The sequence below is a fragment of the Notolepis coatsorum genome (genome assembly GCF_963971535.1).
Source record: "Notolepis coatsorum genome assembly, chromosome: 3".
NCBI lineage: Eukaryota > Metazoa > Chordata > Actinopteri > Aulopiformes > Paralepididae > Notolepis > Notolepis coatsorum.
The window spans coordinates 201874844-201895450 of NC_140167.1; the positions used below are offsets into that span (position 1 = coordinate 201874844).

Genomic DNA, 20607 nt, shown 5'->3' on the forward strand with positions numbered 1-20607 from the left:
AAAAAGAGTTCTTTTTTAAAAGAGTTCTAAATGGGTTCCATGGAGTCTATAGGGGCGCCGCTCTTTCACACACGAGTGGAGATTAAAAAAGAATATATATATATATATATATCAGTAGCCGGCGGCAACACCGGCAGGCCGTCGCTGATCGGATCAAAGGAGGAAGGAAACGCCGAGCGGTGAGACGGGCCCACAGACAGAGGAAGTGTACACAACACCAGCCTGGAGCAGAGTGGACTTGATAACAGCAGGGCGTGGACCATATTCAAATAAGTGAACTTTACACAAGTGACACAAGCCTCTCCTGTGTCGAGGCGGGGAAAGGGTTAATAGATACTCGAGCGCGACACACTCCGAGTCAAGCGGACGCCCACACGTTCTCCAATAACCCAGCGGCACCAGCTGGAAGAGATAAGACGGGTGACTTACCCCGGCCCCCGTTTCTAATGACAACGCTCTCCTAGCAACAACCCCGGGATATTCTGGGCAGCATGGCTCTCCCTCTCTCCCTCCCTCTCTCTCTCTCTCTCTCCCCGCGGCAGCCTGTGGAAATGTGACTGCGAGGGACGACAGCTGGGGAAGACCCAGCGGACGCCTGGTACTGAGAGCAAAATGGGCAAAGCGCAAACACATCTCCGTCGTGAAGGAGGAGGCATTTCTCTCTCTCTCTCTCTCTCTGGCACTCTGATGATGAAGCCGAGCTGAAGTAAGCGTGGTGGCTGCATTATTGATGCTCTGCGGTGCGGGCCGGGAGGGGTTAGCAGAGCCGCTGGCATCCAGGGGGCCGGGGCCAATGCTCTGGGCCGACGGCGCGCCCTCTCCCCTGGACGTCTACATTCCATCACACCCTGCTGTAAACCTACTGTAAACAACGTGTAGGACCGACTGTCGTCCGTCTCACTGGTGTCAAAACTCAAACTCAGTCGCATGGATATATTACACAGGGGAGGAAATTAGGCCACTTTACTCGCCAAATGAGAGTATTTTTTACGTTTGGCGAGTAATTCATGAAGAGCACTCGCCAGTCTGGCGAGTACTAGTAATTACAAAACAAAACAAAAAAATCATTCTGTAATCTGCTGATTCGCTCACTGGCACAAGCCGAAATCTGACTCCCCCCTTGATTCCTCCCATTTGCGCCTCATAATAATCCAACCATAACCAATGAACATCATCGTTGTACAGATGCGCTCTAAGCTCCTCCAATGAACACTCATTTTCTAGAAGATGCCACCCATCTAGGGGAAGTGGACAGATCACTGCGCGCGGACCTACAGACTCCTGCCACCGGCAGCCGGCTTGACAACGTAGACAAACTTACAAAAACACATGAGTGGATGAAAATAATTGCATGTAGAGTCGTCGCTTTCGGATATCAGTGCGGTCTGACATGGGGGCGAACAACAGCACGCGACGCGTCTCCTTCGAGTCGGATGAGAATGACAAGTCAACCAGCATTAGCCGGCTAGCTACCTAGCATGTAACAAGCTACCATAACGTGCGTTCAACATAGTGGATGACTATACTGAGCGGCTTTGCTTAAATGCAGCCGAGTGACATTTTATTATTACCGGGTTTCCCCCCATATCACCACTCGCCCATATGCCCTTCACAACGGTGATGTTGTCATACTTGGCATTCAGAATACACCTGCTGAACCCCTAGCGTTGTCGATTCGGTTCCAATCAGTAGGGATGGGAATTGATAGGATTTTATCGATACGATTCCATTATCGATTCTGCTTATCGATTCGATTCTTTATCGATTCCCTTATCGATACCTGATCAATTTATAATTTAAATAAATAAATTGAAAATGCAACAGAACTACATTTAGTCATTTAGCTGACGCTTTTATCCAAAGCGACTTACAAGTTCTGTACGACAAGCCATCAGGAAGGGCACAACTCTATCAGCTGAGCAACAATGTTCATCAAAGTGTTGAGTGCTAAAGTGTAGGTTAGTTTATTAGGACAAGTGCATGACAGTACGGTTAGTTAGGGTTAGATATATTTTTTTTTATTCAGATAATGGTTGAAGAAGTGAGTCTTTAGTCGACGGCGAAAGATTGGATGGGTTTCGGCTGTCCTAACTGGGGTGGGTAGTTCATTCCACCATTGTGGGGCAAGGACTGAGAATAGGCGACTTCTCTTTGATGACCCTCCCGGAGCTCGGATAGGAGTAGGTCTGAGGCGGCCAGAAGATGCAGAGCGTAGGGGTCTAAGCTGGTTAGAATAACATGCAACTTGACATTTCTGATTGTCATTTATTGTTGAGCCCCCATGTCAGAAAAATACAAAAACTGTAAAAAATAAAACATTAACTATAGCCTACACTTAAATAAAATAATGTATTTGAGATTCTCTTAAAATGTATTTATTTTTTTATTCTTAAACTAATTTAATCTATTGAATAACAGGTTGTTATTCCTCTGACTTCTGTCTCTCACTCACACACTCTCTCTCTCACACACACACACACACACACAGAGAGAGAGAGCTCCCCGGGCCCCTGTCCTATAAGGTATTGGCTTGTGTTGCTACACGGACACATTTGTATGTTGCACCACTGTACTTCCTGGCTTACAGTCTTGTAAACAAACATTCCGTCTCTCATTATATGTGAACTAAAGAGTACAAGGTTTACACAACAGCCCCCACCTGCTGTTTTATTGTATTTGTACCTGTACTATCCGCTGTCAGCTGTTTATCTCTCTTTGTGAGCTTGATTAAATAGCGTTAGCTCACGTTAGCTCCGCGGCTAATTTTAGCTCAGCCTGATCTAAATCAATGACTAGGTTCTAAAGCATTCAAGTAGTTTTCACTGCACATAGAAGTAGCCAAACAGCAGGAGCATTTCGGGAGCATATTACCAAAACCCAGGCAATTTCGAGCCATTAAGGAATCAAATAGAGTCTGCCATGGCTACATGCTAACGGCTAACATTATTGCGCAACTGTAGGCAGCGATAAGGGAATCGAAAGTCACGGGAGCCACACGGTTCCAGGCATCGGCCAATTAGGAACCGGTTCCCAACGGGAACCGGTTTTCGATTCCCATCCTGACACAGCACAAGTACAGTACAACCAGAATACATTTGGCATACAACCAGAGTGCAAATGTAACAAGTCAAGTTGTTTTATTTAGCTATTACATTACAGTGAAATGCTTGGTTCCTTCACTGCCCAACTCAGTCCAACCTAGACCAGCCCAACCCAGTCCAACCTAGTCCAGCCCAGCCCAGCATCTTTCACTGCCTAGTTCAGCCCAACCCAGTCCAGAATAGTTCCCTCTTTCATGTTAATATGTGATATCCTAATATTTTGAAGAGTAGAGACAGTGTGATTAATACATGTTGTATGCTAATATTGAGAGTAGAGACTGTTATTAATGTTTTATGCTAATAAATATTTTAAAGAGTAGAGACACGGTGTGATTTTTACTATGATTGAAAATCAATTTAGACGAAGACATACAAAGAAGTAATTATCACAATTAGCGATTTTTTTTGGCTGGTAAAAAATCAGTTTGTCTGGTAAAAAAAATCAGATACTCGCCAGTTGGCTGGTAAGCCAAAAAGTTAGTTTCCTCCCCTGATTACACACATCCTACAATATTTGGTAGGTGTACAAGGCAAATAAGTCCAAAGAAAATGTAATATTCTGCTCTGCATTTAGTCCTATACTGTCTGTACACACTACACAGTAGTTAGTTACTAGTTACTATATCAAACTATACTCTCTGTACACAATAGTTACTATATCAAACTATACTCCTACACTATACATACTAATACTACTAGGATACATAGAGATAACAGCATACTACTACCAGCATACTACTACTAGCATACATAGAGATTAGGGATGCCCCGATCGATCGGCCACCGATCGTTATCGGCCGATAATCAGTATAAATATGCGATCGGTGATCGGTGATAATGCTTTATTTTCGCCGATCGTCAAATCCGATCTAAAAACATGATCCAATTCCGAGCAGAGATCTCACTCGCTGAGTTCTGTCTCAGACACACGGAGAGAGCTGCGGCGTCTGCTCCTCCTCCTCCTCCAGCCCCTCCCGCACCCGTCTAGTGAGACACTGGGACCTCCGTGAGCTAACGTTAGCTAACGTTACAAAATGACCCAGACAACTATTCACTTTTAGTTTAATACATGAGGCATTGTCTAACCCTAACGGTATCTAGCCGGCTAGCTACTGATAGCTCCTGATATCAACAAATGCTCCAGCAAGTCTAGTAGTGCATGATGGCTCACGTTAGCTTACGTTAGCTCACTGTTCAAAACGAAACGTCCCATTAAACTAAATAGTTCACTGAGGCGTCGTCTTAACGTTATATAGCCGGCTAGCAGTAGCTACAGATAGCTCCTGATATCAATGTCTTATAACACTGATTCGATGCGTATTCGAGCTGAGGGCATGTTGAATGTGATCAATAGGGTCCAGCTGCAGCTCCGGAGAATCCTGGCCGTAGCTTGAGGTTACTCGAGTACACACAGACAGTGGAGCTGTTGCAGATAGCGAGCATTTTGACTTGTTGCGTGGTGGCGATGTCTCGCAGATAATACAACTACAAGTATGATTGATTATATAATATATATATTTTATTTAAAGATTTTTTATATAAAATTATTATTATTATTATTTTTATTAATCAAAAACTATTGATATCGGATCGGTATCGGCCGATATGGCTCAAGACGATCAGTGATCGGTGGCAAAAAACGTGATCGGGGCATCCCTAATAGAGATAACAGCATACTACTACTACTAGCATAGAGATAACAGCATACTACTACTACTACTACTACTACTACTACTACTACTACTACTACTACTACTACTAGCATAGAGATAACAGCATACTACTACTACTACTACTACTACTACTAGCATAGATAACAGCATACTACTACTAGCATAGAGATAACAGCATACTACTACTACGACTACTACTACTAGCATAGAGATAACAGCATACTACTACTACTACTAGCATAGAGATAACAGCATACTACTACTACTACTACTACTACTACTACTACTACTAGCATAGAGATAACAGGACAGCATACTACTACTACTACTAGCATAGAGATAACAGCATACTACTCTGTATGCAAGAAGAGGAAGTTGTCAGTCTCCGTGGGCATAACTCAAAGTGCACAGACAGAAATCGAATAACCATTTGATGTGTAGCCAGTTTTCTGAGTGGGCTAAAGCTCGACAAATCTCCTAATATTTCCCTTAACTCTGTAATACTACACACTGGGTTGACTGACGAATCAGGATGTTGTTGTTATTTGGGATATCATTCCCCATAATTCACTTAGGCGGAGAGGGGAAATATATAAGCGTCATGCAAGTGACAAACAAGGTTGCAGTGATGATGATGACATTGCTCAATGTTGAGACTGAAGGCAGCTTCACAAGTCACAGCAAACGCGACAATTTCTCTGCAAACATGAAAAGATCCTCACAGATCCTTGTATATTTGGGAAAGACAGTGCAGATATGATGAATTATGGGTGAACTATACTGTCTTCATCAGGGCTCTCCAAAGTCCTGACTGAGCCTACCTACTGACCCTGAGAGCACTCAGTAGTGCATTTATGCACATTCAAATATACAATATCAGGGTTCCCAGACATTGCAAAATTAAATTCAAGGACTTTCAAGTACTTTTCCAAGCACTCTTTTTCATTTTAAAAATGGCATTTAAAAGGATACAATTCACTTTTAAATGCTGTTTTTTTTTTATAGAAAAAATAAATCTGATCCAATATGTATGGCTTAAAACAATTTCCGACAATTAGTTACACTTTAAATAAAAATATAGCAATTTCTTGATTCTGAATGTTTATCATGGATGAACAAAACGTTCAATGCGAATGGTTGATTTGAATTTCAAGGACTTTAAAAAAAATTGGCTGTTAAAGGAATTCCAGGCATTGACTTTTTTTTGTAAAAAAATCAAGCACTTTAAGGACCTTGTGCGAACCCTGCAATATTACTTGGGATGCTCAAGTAGGATAATCAGTACAATTTTTGTTTGCAAATGTTAAAAACGGTATCCCATTTTACAATAGCCAGGTTAAAGGAAAACGCCAACATTTTGGGAAATTAGCTTATTTGCCATCTTCCCTGGAGTTAGACAAGAAGATGCATACCCTTTTTTGTCTATCTGCATGCATTAGGCTTAGGGAACGGCCGCTCCGTTAGCGTAGCTTAGCTTCATCACTGGAAGTGGGGCAGTCCTTTACCCTGAAGTTCCCTACAGTCCCCTAGTCACGAAATACACTCCAAAACGTTCCTGTAAACATGTTGTGACCTGTGTATTTACCACGCGGAGAAATAAAAAATAATTGAATTCGACGATTACGTTTTCTAAGCAAATATACTCTGAACTATTTATTGCCGAACCACTCCTCTCGGGGCGCAGTCAGTGATTTCACGCATCGCAGTGATACTTTCTAACGTGACGCCGTTAGGGATGGGTACCTTTCACATTTGAACCAATACGGTACCGGTACCTGTGAATCGATACCGGTACCCAACAGTACCTTTTTTCTGTACTTTAGTCTCAAATCTTTATTTACCTACCTCAGTCGTGAAAAAAAATTATCCAAACTCCAAATAACTACAATTTCGACCGTTTTCGGCTTGCCATTGCTCCGACTGCTTTGTTGTTGAATCAAGTCAAATCCTAGGTAAGCATATATTGTGCGTGTGAACGTTGACATGAAAAGAAAAAAGCAAAAAAATAAAGAAAGAAAAGTTAAAAGAATCTCACTTGAATCGATACTCTGTAGTAGCGACGTGTTTCGGTTCGGTACCTCAAAAGTACCGAATTCGGTACCCATCCCTAGACGCCGTGTTTGTTTACATTCTCATTTCATTCAAAGGATCCGAACCGATTGAAGTTTATGGATACCATGACTTAAAATCCTCTTACCTTGACGATTAAAAGCCTCCCCAATTTAGACAGTATTCCCATGGCTGGTGTTGATATGCTGCTAGCTTGAACGATAACCAACAACCGGACACTAAAGCAGATAACGAGGCAACATTTTTACTTCCGGTCAGGGGTTCCAAAATAAAAGAGCGATGTCTATAGCACCGGAAATACGTTTATTTTGTTCATTATCTAACGTTAACACGAACCTAAACTAACTTAAATACTTCTAAGCTTCGTTCGATGAGCATGGGATTCGAATTAAAATCGAATCTCGGCACCGAAGCTTCGAATTCCCAAAAGAAATTCAAAGGTCAGCCGTAAAATCCACTGTTAAAGACTAGTTCAATAAATGCATCATGTTTCCAAAGTCAAATAATCATGATCTCAATATTGACCAAAATAATCTTGATTATGACTTTTGTTATGATCAAGTAGCCCTACCCTATATCCACAAAGAAATCATCATGAGTAGTACAGTTACTGTGTCTGTAATTACTGTGTTAAATATAAAAATGCAGGACAGGATAATAATATACCAAGGCAGATTGTAGTGAGATAACTAGGGTACTACTAGCACCAGACCTTACTTCACTTCCCTATGCAGTAGTACTGCCTAGAACACGGAAGTTCAAATGATCATAATAACTATCGTAATGTAAACATACTGCACCTTGGTTCAGAGGAAAATCAGTGAAAGTTGGAGGTGACTGAGACAGGCAGCTAGACGGTGGACAGCTAGACGGTGAGAGGTCTCCAGCAGATCAGGCGGAGTATCGATGTGCATGAAGAATGGATGAGCACTGGGGGGGTCAGTTGCTAAGGCTGAGGAAATCAAGCTCAGCACAAAATAGCTTCCCTAAAGGTCCGTAAATAGGGAAATGGAAAGACAACCTCCGCCTCTCTCAACACCTACCAGAGAAGCAGAGTTCGAAGCTTCATTCATAACGGTGACGTTCGAATTCTAAATCATTCAGGTTTTTTTTATGTGCGTCTATTCATTCCGTTTAAAACAATGGGGTTTTTCTTCACAGTTGCAGATAAAGATTAGGCTACACTAATATATTATACTATTATATAGTATATGACTCATCATAAAAATTTAAATAAAACATTTATCATAAATGATGTAGCCTATCTGCATCCGCTTGGCGCTCCATCAAGACGTCACCCATCACTTTCGTACCAACCGTGCCCTTATTGGGTTATTTATGTTGACGAAACTGACGAGATATAGTAATTAAAGAAATTTGATTTCATTTTTTTTTTTTTTAATACTAATTTAATCACATTTGAACCGATACGGTACCTGTGAATCGATACCGGTACCTTTTTTCAGTACTTTAGTCTCTAAAAATGTAATCGACCTACCTCAGTTGTGAAAGAAAAATCAAAACTTCAAATAACCACACTTTCGACCGTTTTTGGCTTGCCATCGCCCCGACTGCTTTGTTGTTGAATCAAGTCAAATCCTAGGTAAGCGTATATATTGTGCATACAACGTTGACATGAAAAGAAAAAAGTTTACAATTAAAAAAAAATTAAAAATTCAACGGTATCTCACGTGAATCGATACTCGGTAGTACCGACGTGTTTCGGTAAGTACCTTTAAAAGTACAGAATTTAGTACCCATCCCTCATCAGAGGACACTGAATCCTTGTGTTTTAATTACAGCTCCCACTCAACCACCTCCAATGTACAGTTTCTACGTCAAATGTATATACTCTCTTTTTTAGACTATTTTTGTATCACAAACAGTACTGTATTTGTAAATGTGGTATGTCATATACGTTATGAATTGAAAATGGGGGACTCTGATGTAAACAAGACGAAAGTCTCTCTGGTCTGCATCCCCTTAACAATTGTGTGTATTAATTGAGCCGTACTGTATTGTACCCATTCTGCAATCGGTTAATCAAATGTTCAATCAATCAATCAATGTTTGCATGGTTTGGTTTTCTTTGTGCGAATACAATGCATTATGTGATCAAATTACACCTAGCAGAGCAACTGGCTAGCTGCCAGTCATGTTAATAATATTAGCTGCCAGTCATGTTAATAATATTAGCTGCCAGTCATGTTAATAATATTAGCTGCCAGTCATGTTAATAATATTAGCTGCCAGTCATGTTAATAATATTAGCTGCCAGTCATGTTAATAATATTAGCTGCCTGTCATGTTAATAATATTAGCTGCCAGTCATGTTAATAATATTAGCTGCCAGTCATGTTAATAATATTAGCTGCCTGCCTGCCAGTCTGGAGGTAAACAGTACTCTACCCCCCCCCCCCCCCCCCCCCTCACAGTGAGCTGTGGTGTTCCACAAGGAAGCATACTAGGACCGCTACTGTTCCTAATTTATGCAAATGACATGTCGTCAGCTTGTGACTGCAACTTGTTCCTGTTCGCGGACGACTCAGCCCTGCTGGTCTCTGACAAGAACAAGTTACAGGTTGAAAAAAACCTCTAAACTCGGCAGAATCTGCATATGGCTCGCTGATCGACGGCTTCTCAGTTACAGTGGGTGACAATATTGTCACAAGGAAAGATGAAATTACCTACCTGGGTTCCATCCTAGAGGCAAATCTTTCCTGTGACAAAATGACAACCAATGTAATAAAAAAAAGTCAACCAACGAACTAGATTCTTGTACCAGATCTCCTCTCTGGTAAACAAGAATACCCTGAAGACTCTGGCAGGAGCACTCATTCAAGGGTACTACGACTATGCTTGCACCTCATGGTACAAAGCACCTCAAAGGCACTAAAAACAAGTTTACAAACATCACAAAACAAACTGGTCAGACTTCTACTTGACCTTACCCCTAAAACCCACCTCACCCCTGCACACTTTGACTACCTAGGATGGCTTAGAGTAGACGACAAGAGTACAGCAACTTGCAATGGGCCTGGTCTACAAGATACACTACACCACTAAGGTACACATGTACATGTCAAAATACTTCCCAAAGGTCAGTGAATACCACAACCACAACACCAGAGGAAGCTCAACAAATCATGTTAAACCCAGATTCGGCTCAAACAAGGGACTAAACACGTTTCGCAATTATGACACATCAATGTGGAACGCCCTACCCACAGCTGTAAAGGAATGAGAATCCCTACCCACATTCAAAACCGCTCTTAAAGAGCACCTACGGGAGGCTGCAATTCGAAACTGGCCACCGTAAATGTCCAAACCCCCCCACCCCCTCCTAATAGACAGTCTCCTCCCCACCGCATGTATATATTCTCTCCCCACTGTATGTATATTTCTCTCCCACCCAGTGCCACCCACCCGCTCCTAATGTACAGTCTCCTCCCCACCGTATGTATATTTCTCTCCCACCCACCCACCCCCTCCTAATGTACAGTCCCCTCCCCATCATATGTATATACTCTGTCAGGATCTATGAGTAACAGTACTGTATATTTTAATACCGTATGTCACAAATGTATCAGTACTAAATACCTGTATGTCCCTATGCCATAAATGTCATGATGTCACGTATGACATAAATGTCTATATGAATTGAAAATGGGGGACCCTGATGTAAACAAGACAAACGTCCTTCTCAGGTCTGCATCCCCTTAACAATTGTGTGTATTGAGCTGTACTGTATTGTAGCCATTCTGCAATCTGTTAAATAAAGTTCTCATTTATTCATGTTAATAATATTAGCTGCCAGTCATGTTAATAATATTAGCTGCCAGTCAACTACCACGAGGACTGTTCTAGTCAATATTTGATCACCATAGGAGACGTTCAAACAGTATCTTTGGTTCCAACTTCCCCACATATCTTACTTTTCACTCGTTCGTGAGTTTTTGTTCCACTCACGTCAAGGCTCTAATCAACATTCATTCATTGTGTCCCCCGCGCGCGCCCCCCCTCCCCCTCACGAGCTCCATGTAACGCGGAAGTGCAGTGGTCTATGCCATGGAACCACGAGCTCCATGTAACGCGGAAGTGCAGTGGTCTATGGAACCATAGTGACGCTTTCACGTCAGCTCGCGAGCTTTCCCAGGCAGGAGGAAAGGCGGGCTGGTTGTTGTGTGCTTATTATTATTAATCCTGAAACATTAGATCCTTACCTCTCTCTATATCCGAAACCACGTAATCCACAAGTCCAGTCTGACTGTGCTCACCGACGATGACCAGCAGAGAATACTTGTCGTTACTGAAGCCTGGGTGCGAAGTTTGCTCTTCTTTAGTTGCCATCGCTGCTTCAGCCTCGGCACACTGTCGTCTCGCCATGATGAAAAGTTTGGTAAATGACGTCACACGCGACGCCCCTGTTTTAAGTAAGGCGGGACAAACTGTCCAAGTGGCATCTTGAACCACCAATCAGGAGTGAGCTGCAGGCTGGGGCGTGTAACCTCGTTCCCAGCTTTATCTCCTCCGTGAGAACAGGGGAGGATACCTTCTTTCAACAAAAATAATAGTAATAATCACTTTCATGACAATTTATTATATGACAATTCATTAATTTAATTTAAATTTAGTTTCCATTTTATCCCATATTTGTATTGTATTATCTATCAGTTATTATCGCCCCGTAAAATTGTCGCACCATAAACGACCAAATCAAATCCCTTGTTGTATGTGAAAAGTGAAAACTACTTTGCAATAGAGACTATTCTGATTCTGATTAACGTAAATATTGGCGCCAGCCAGGGGCACAATTTCGTAGTCCGCTTCAGTAAAGAGAAAAATAGCCAACCGCAACATTTTATTATCCTCTTAAAACTCAACTAGTGAGTTCGAGTTAATTATAAGATTGTTACGTTCCAGCATGTGGCTGTTGTATGCTTGTACTTTTGTGCCCCCCCCCCCCCTTTTCTCTCTCTTTCTCTCTCTCTCTCTCCCACTCCCTCCACCTGCTATACTCTGATCCAGGTTCCTGTCCTTCATCAGGACACTAATTGGAAACCAGCCAGTCATCCCAGCCATCAAGCAAATCACCAGTTGACCAATCGGAAGCTCTCCTCTTGTTTTAAAACCCATGTAGCACTTCCTGTTTCTCCTCCCTTCTTTTTGTCTCTATGCTGTTGGTTAAATGTTTGATTCTGATATATTTAGCCAACTTGGTACACGTGTATGTGTGTGTGTGTGGGTTGGGAATTGGAGCAGGTAAGGGGCCCAACACATTTGGTGCTACACGTAGTGGTAATATTGTCTAGACACACTAGGTAAGGAGTGATGCCACTCATTGTAGGTTTTGGACATAACGTTTGGTTAGTCAGTGTAGGTAGTGAGTAGTAGCTTTTATTTGACCTTTGTGTTTGTATATAGGTAGACAAGATATTCCTTACTGAGTTAGTTGTGTTTTGTTTTACTTAGTTTATTCCTTTGGCATCATTCAAGCTCCTTTTCCCTTCTCCCCCCCCCCTTTCCCCTTTGGTTGTGTGTATCAAATCCACCATTGTCATTGTCTTATTAGTCTGTTTTGTTTGTATATATAAAAGGCACAATATATTACTTTCTTTAAACTAAACGAATTATTTATCCTTTGGTTCATTTATCACTAATTACAACACAATCATCTTTTATGTTATTCACCCCTTCCCCTAGACATACTGGGGTTGTAACAAAGATCTACCTAGATTATCAAAAAGTTGTTTTCCATTTCAAAACGTGTACATGTGTATGTTCATTCCCTGAATCTCATCCCAACCTTCCAGGTTACGCCCCAGTCATGTTCCATGCTCATGGTACGTCTTGGTGCGCCCTCTGGTGGTAAGAGTTTGGTCCTAATCTGACTATGAACTATGCCTAGTTTACACACACTGCCAAAGAAACACCAAAGTACTGCCAAAAGAAATATAAGTATTATACTTTGGTTTGGTACAAGTTCAGCAGCTGCAGCAGAACTATACATATTACTTTTCAGATAAGCAATAAACAGAGAAGGGGGAAAAAAAAGTCTGCATAGAGAGATAGCAATAGAACTTGAATGGATAGATATGGGACTATTCAGGTTTGAAAAAAAAATGCAATGTATATTCATACGTTTCTCTGTATACTAAAATGTACTGTTTGCTTTTATTAAGGAATAACAAAACACATCCAATCACATAATTATCTGCCTACTATAGCAGGCGCCTATTTTAGTATTTCTGGATTTTAAAAGATAAAGACGAGTGGAGTTTAAAAAAAAAATGTGTTTATTCATCCCTATACATGTACAGTGCGACATAGTGTCATACTTTTTTTTTTCTTTCTTCATAAAACAATGTACATGAACCACCTTGATATATAGCCTACACTACAAGCATTTGAGGACGTTAAAGTTGCACGATGTCCCTCGCGGACATCCACACAGCCTTCCGATCCTCGCGCCTTTACGGAGCGCACACTGTTCACCTGCGTCACACTGGGAAATGAAAAGGCAGAAATTAACCTTTGATTGGATATACTAGAAACACACACACACCGACACACACACACACACACACACACACACACACACACAGTGCATAACAGGATCACTAATAGCACAACAGAGTGTAGTGCACATATGCACACGGAGCGTTTAAGCAGCATAACATTTAATAGTACTAACTTCTTATGGTAATTTAACACTACAATAATACAAGATGCTTGTTAAAGGTGCCTTACGCTGTTTCGGCATGTGGAATTTGTACATTTGCATACACTGCAATTAGTGTGTAAAACTATATACTATACATGTAATCCTTATAATTATTGTATTCTATGGTGTCATAAATCAAAACAAAATGATTTAGAAGCACCGTGACCAAACGTAAGCCTTCTTTGAATGTTTGTAAACAAAACAGCAGGCCCCGCCATTGTAAACAACCGCAGTGAAATGGCAACTTTTTAGACAGATTTCCAGCATCAAACTGTTTTCTGATGATAGTTTGTTTATTCGGTTATGAAAACACAGCATATCATTTTGTTCAGACTTTTCTCCCAAAGCTGCATAGTGCACCTTTAAACTTGGTAATCATCTCATAAGAAGCGCTCTTACAGAGGGAACCCAGCCCAGCTTCTTTTCAGACGACGGCATCTCCTTGTTCTTTAGTTTCTGAAGAACCTCTTGTAAAGCGTCAATCTGTTGAGAGAAGATTTGAGTATGTTGTATGTAATCTGATATTTTCACGACCACAACACCAGAGGAAGCTTAACAAATCATGTTAAACCCAGATTCGGCTCAAACAAGGGACTAAACACGTTTAGCAATTATGAAACGCCCTACCCAAAGCTGTAAAGCAATGTGAATCCCTACCCACATTCAAAACCGCTCTTAAAGAGCACCTACGGGAGGCTGCAATTCGAAACGGGCCACCGTAAATGTCCAAACCCCCCCACCCCCACCCCCTCCTAATAGACAGTCTCCTCCCCACCGCATGTATATTTCTCTCCCACCCCCCACCCCCTCCCAGTCGCCTCCCCACCGTATGTATATATTCTCTCCCCACCGTATGTATACTTCTCTCCCACCCACCCCCTCCTGATGTACAGTCTCCTCCCCATCGTATGTATATATTCTCCCCCCACCGTATGTATATTTCTCTCCCACCCACCCCCTCCTAATGTACAGTCTCCTCCCCATATATACTCTGTCAGGATCTATGGGTAACAGTACTGTATATTTGCATATCATATTATGTCACAAATGTAACAGTACTAAACACCTGTATGTCATGTATGTCCCTATGCCATAAATGTCATGTATGTCGTGTATGTCATAAATGTCACTATGAATTGAAAATGGGGGACCCTGATGTAAACCAGACAAAAGTCTTTCTCTGGTCTGCATCCCCTTAACAATTGTGTGTATTGAGCCGTACTGTATTGTACCCATTCTGCAATCTGTTAAATAAAGTTTTCATTCATTCATTCATTCATTCATTCATTCATCTTTAAAGGCCAATCTGTAATCCAAATATACACATAGCTATTCCACCACAAAACAAAACAAAGAAACAAAGGAATGGATACATTTTTTTTTATCCACCTTTTTCTCCCATTTTCTATATTTTCTCCCATCCCAATTTCGTATCATCCAATTCAACCCTCCCCTGTCACGGACGCTGTTTCTTGCCTCCCACAAGCCGGCTGCAATGTGGACTAAGTTATACATAGCACAAGTCCCCTCCGGTACTTGAGGTAACAGCAGTCGCATCTTTTCACCTGCGCAGCTCGATCTCTCAGTGGCGAGGAGTAACGCGTGGGAGGCTCACGCTGCCCCCGACACTTCCTGATTCTACTGCGCAGGCGCACCAACCGACCTGTAGGAGTCGCTGTCCACAACGCCCGATCCCCACCCATCAGTTTCCCACCCCCTAATACGGCCAATGTGTATTAGTACGGACGACCAGCTAAACTGAAAGCAAAATGTGGAGCGCTGGGCTCGAACTGACGAGCCCAGCATCTCCAGCATTTCATGGCAAGCGCCTTGCCCACTACGCCACAAGGAATGGATACAGGTTTTAAGTCCCTAGCTGATTGGCTGAGCTGACTAACACTACACAAACTTTCTTTAATAGTCTGTAAAAGGTTTATTGGTAGGGTTAGGAGTAGGGGTGTAACGGTACACAAAAACCACGGTACGGTACGTTACGGTACGTACCTCGGTTTTGAAGTCAAGGTTCGGCACGGGTTTTCGGTACAGTGGGGGAAAGTTTGGCTTTCCATGTTCCACTCAGGGGTGATGTAGTGTGCAGTAACTAATTGTACTTGTAGGGCTGTCAACGAATATCCTATATTGAAATTAATAATCAACTTGTAAAAAAAGAAATAATAAACATAATAATTATATTAGATTGTGAAAAAAACAGCCCCCGGTGGGCGGTCGTTAGCGGTTAACATACCGTTGTATTCGTTCGGTACACCACACAGCCGTTCGGTACGGTACGGTAGACACTGAAACGTGTTCAGTTGGGTACGGATACGGCCTTTACACCCTTGCACACCTATATTGTCATTTACAATGGGTTAGAAAAAAAATCTAAAATCTCATGTTCCATCTACAAACAAAACTCTTGAAGATTATATGGTAATATATAACCCACATTTATGGTTGGATCTTTAGTCATTTTGGCTTTTCAGTACACAGCAGTGTCAACCACATGTATAATACAAAACTTAAAAGAACTCTCACACCAGAGTCTGACACGAAGATAATATCAGTTTCATCTGTCCAGTCGAGGTCACCATGAAGAAACACAACAACAACAACAACAACAACAACAACAACTGAAATTGATATAAATCTGGGGAAGATCGCTAATAAGTGTATTTCCCCACAATGTTGGACTGTTCCTTTAAAGGACCAGTCCAACATTGTATAGTGAACCTTGTTGGCGTACTCTTTAAAGGACCAGTCCAACATTGTATAGTGAACCTTGTTGGCGTACTCTTTAAAGGACCAGTCCAACATTGTATAGTGAACCTTGTTGACGTACTCTTTAAAGGACCAGTTCAACATTGTATAGTGAACCTTGTTGGCGTACTCTTTAAAGGACCAGTCCAACATTGTATAGTGAACCTTGTTGACGTACTCTTTAAAGGACCAGTTCAACATTGTATAGTGAACCTTGTTGACATACTCTTTAAAGGAACAGTCCAACATTGTATAGTGAACCTTGTTGGCATACTCTTTAAAGGAACAGTCCAACATTGTATAGTGAACCTTGTTGGCATACTCTTTAAAGGAACAGTCCAACATTGTATAGTGAACCTTGTTGGCATACTCTTTAAAGGAACAGTCCAACATTGTATAGTGAACCTTGTTGGCATACTCTTTAAAGGAACAGTCCAACATTGTATAGTGAATCATGCTATTGGCGTACTCTTTAAAGAATACGCCAATAACATGATTCACTATACAATGTTGAACTGTTCCTTTAAAGAGTACGCCAATAACAAGGTTCCCTATACGACGATGAGAAAAGGGATGGGTTCCTTGCAGGGATGCTCGATATTGGCTTTTTTACCGATACCGATATTCCGATATTGTCCAACTCTTAATTTCCGATACCGATATCAACGGATATCAACCGATACCGATATATGCAGGGTTTCCCCGTCCAAAAAACTGAATAAATTCAGGTAACTAATCATTTCACTGGATATATATATAACAAATATTGTTATTGTTTTTTATTTTTTTTAAACCGATACCGATATTTTCCGATATCACATTTTACTGCCGATATCGGCCGATAATATCGGTCGGCCGATAATATCGGACATCCCTAGTTCCTTGACAAATCAATTCCACTTGAGGGGAAACAAGGCATTTTGTCTCACCAGCTCCTTCTCGTCTGCCTTGAAGGCGTCTTGGAAGAAGTCGCAGCTCACCAGGGCGACCAGCAGAGAGCAGGTGGCGCAGAGCAGAAGCAGCCTGTTGCCGACCATGGTGCCGACAGCACACAGAGTCCTAGCTGGAAGTTGGCGGGATGCCTTGCGTGGCACAACTTGGACGTTCCGCTTAGATTCTGAAAAGACACCTCCTATAGAGACGTGGTTTTATACCGAGCAAACGGTGACATCATCATCACCCAGGCAATATTTGAACACTGATAATGGAATAATTCAGCGGGTGACTTTTGGGGTCAATTTTCTAAATAGCCGGCGCTGTTAACACAGGATATTGAGGCTGGAAAAGCCCACATCATAAAATGAATATCCGCTTCAAATTCGACAAATGACACCGATTTGAAAATGAAGAAAACATAGCATAAATGATAACTTGCGTTTGTAAAATAATTGTTGCCTCATATCTCAAGGCTCTAAACGGTTTTGCACACATTCATTTAATTTTAGTTTAGTTAATGAGTTTGAATATCTCCTCCTGTGATGTAAATGTAAAAATAGCAATCCTTATTCCTTTTTTTTTTTATCCACTTTTTCTCCTCTTTTTCTATTTTTCTCCCATCCCAATTCCATTGTGCCAATTCTTCCCTCCCCTGTCTTGAACGTTGCTCGCATATGCCCCCCACTGGCCGGTTGTAGGGAGGATAGAAGCCTTGCATCACGTGTCCCCTCCAGTACACGAGGAGGCAGCCTGTCACATCTTTTCACCTGCCAGCGCGGACTCTCATTGGCGAGGTGTAACGTGTGGGAGGCTCACACTACCCCCCGCCATTTCCTGTCTCTGCTGTGCAGGCGTCCCCCAACCGACCTGTAGGAGTCGCTGTCCACAACGTCCAGACAACCACCCATCGACTTCCACCCGCTAACTCTGCCAATTGAGTTAGTATGACGGCCGGCCCAAGCCGGAGGCAACGCCGACAGCCGGAGTCGAACCCGGTGTCTCTTGCATTGGTGACGAGCGCAATGTCCGCTGCACCATCCAGCCGCCCCTGCAATCCTTATTCCTGTTTTCATCTACACCGTTTCATTGAGCTGTAATTAACACAACACAGGATTCAGTGTCCTCTGATGACATCACGGGAGGAGATATTCAAACTAATTTACTCTCAATAACTCTCATTCATTAACTGTCAAACTAAATGAATGTGTGAAAAAAGGTTTATATGCTTGAGATTATGTGCAAAATAAATCGGCATTGTTTTCCAGTGAAGTGCCCCTTTAAGAAGCCAGATTCAAATCAACACCATTTGTTCTAATACCCCCAGGGTCATATCATGTCACCGTTTACATCAAAGTACACAACCACCTCCGTAATATCCTTATGACCGTATGGCCTCCTTCTTGACCAGTTCCGGAGAGAGAGAAAAATCAAAAGCTGTTCGGTATCTTTACTTCCACAGCCACGCTTTAAAAAAAAAGTTGTAAACACATTTCCTTCATTCAAATCACATTCATAGTGTTTACAGTGCAATAAAACTTTTCTGAATTACTGTTCAACAGTTCAAAAGCCTGTTTGAACCTCTGTTTGAACTGTTTGAACTGTTTGAACCTCTGTTCGGTATCCACAGTTTAAAACATGACAGTCTTCCCTCCTGTTCGATACCCCTTCAACCCAAAAGAAAAACTCCTGCAGGGCAAACCTTCCTCTCTGGGTGCAGTTCCCTTTCTCAGGGTACAGTTCTAGGCCTGGGTCCTACACAGTTTTAAAACCTGACAGTTCATCTTGTTTGATACACACACAGTTTAATACCCGACAGTTTTGAACCTGTAATAAAACAATAGACCGAGTTAACTTAGTACAGTGTAAAAAACCTTCTCTCTTATTTTGCAATAGCTCCACGAACAGAGCAGCTCACGTTGCCTCTCCCATACAATATCACAAAATAAAATGGTAGAAAAGTCAGTTCCCTCTAAATATTCAACAGTTTTGACCAGATAAGGTATTAGGAAACCAGTTAAAAACAAGCAAAACAGCTGTCTCTTCTTCTGACAACAGGTAAATTCCCCCACGCACAGTCCCAATTCCTGCCCCCTTGTGAGAAAAAAATCCCCATATAAAAATAGAGCAGCGTTTTAAAAGATCTTTGAGATTTCCCAAAAATCCCAGTCCTCGCCTTTCTTTCGGAACTGTTGCCTGAACCAAATAATATCTCCAATATACTCGTAGTACACTTCACCTCGCCTCACTTTCGGGTAACAAGTGTAATCCTCGCCTTTCTTTCGGGACGTACCAAGATTGAAAAACTATAGAAAAAAAAACATCGCCAGTCTACCAAGCACAAAGTAATATACACAAAACAAATAGCTCTGACCGGCATCATGTTCTAGTTTAGACCTCTAATTATACATTTTAAAAACTAAAATGTTTTAAACAGAAATCAGAATGTCAACAGCTCACCGAGTGTTCCTTATCACGCATCCCCAAGGTCCCATGCCGGAGGCGACAGCCAAGCGGACGGCGCAGCCGCATTACCCCACAGTGAAATGCCTGAGCAAAGAGATTTTAAGCTGTCTTTTAAAGATGTCTAGCGAGTTGGCTTCTCTGATGTTTTGGGGTAGTTTGTTCCACAGTTTTGGGGCATAGTTGATAAAGGCTGCATTACCGATCCTATTTTGACTGTTTCTGGGAGCCTCTAGTAGTCCAGCAGCTGATGATCGCAGTGTTCTTGCTGGTGTGTAATTTATTAGAGTGTTGGCGATGTAGCTAGGTCCCTGTCCATTTAGAGCTTTGTATGTAAGGAGAAGGACCTTAAAGTCAATTCTAAATGTTACAGGAAGCCAGTGTAAAGCAGCTAAGACTGGACTAATGTGCTCTCTCTTTTTGGTTCTTTTTGGTTTTAGTATAGTTAGTCGGGCTGCAAAGTTTTGGATTAGCTGAAGCCTCTGTGGTTTTCTTAGGGAGACCTGTGAAAAGTGCATTACAGTAGTCTAACCGGCTAGATTCAAGGTTCATGAATTAGCTTCTCAGCATCGTTCTGATTAATAAATGGTTGTACTTTTGCTATATTTCTGAGATGGAAGAACGATGTTTTCGTCACTTTGCTAATATGAGAATTGAAGTTCAGTTCTGAATCTATGATAACCCAGAGACTAGTGACCTCAGATTTTATCCAAGGGGTTAGTCATCCCAGGTTCTTTATTAATGTTTATTTTTTAGTTTTGGGGCCGATAATTCGAATTTCAGTTTTGTTCTCGTTTTGTTTCAGGAAGTTCTTACTCATCCATTTATTTATTGCCAGTAAGCAGTCTGTAATGGAGCTAATCGCTGTATCATTTGGTTCAGCAGA

General features: G+C 41.7%; 2 protein-coding genes across 2 annotated transcripts in view; both read right to left on the reverse strand.

The window, feature by feature from the left end:
- The window catches only part of map1sa (microtubule-associated protein 1Sa), a 94433-nt gene extending 83233 nt beyond the window's left edge, over positions 1–11200 (reverse strand). Inside the window, exon 1 of the mRNA XM_084310190.1 lies at positions 11068–11200. Within this exon, the coding sequence (XP_084166316.1) occupies positions 11068–11194 (127 nt within the window). The 5' untranslated portion in view covers positions 11195–11200. The remainder of the gene's footprint in view (positions 1–11067) is intronic.
- A 2041-nt stretch (positions 11201–13241) lies between these two features.
- LOC311226133 (cocaine- and amphetamine-regulated transcript protein) lies at positions 13242–17362 on the reverse strand (the record flags this gene model as incomplete). The annotated part of the gene is made up of 3 exons (XM_084311507.1): positions 13242–13349; positions 13968–14051; positions 17255–17362. 3 exons carry the CDS (start codon positions 17360–17362, stop codon positions 13242–13244), a joined length of 300 nt encoding a protein of 99 aa, XP_084167633.1.
- Between the last annotated feature and the right edge of the window lie 3245 nt (positions 17363–20607).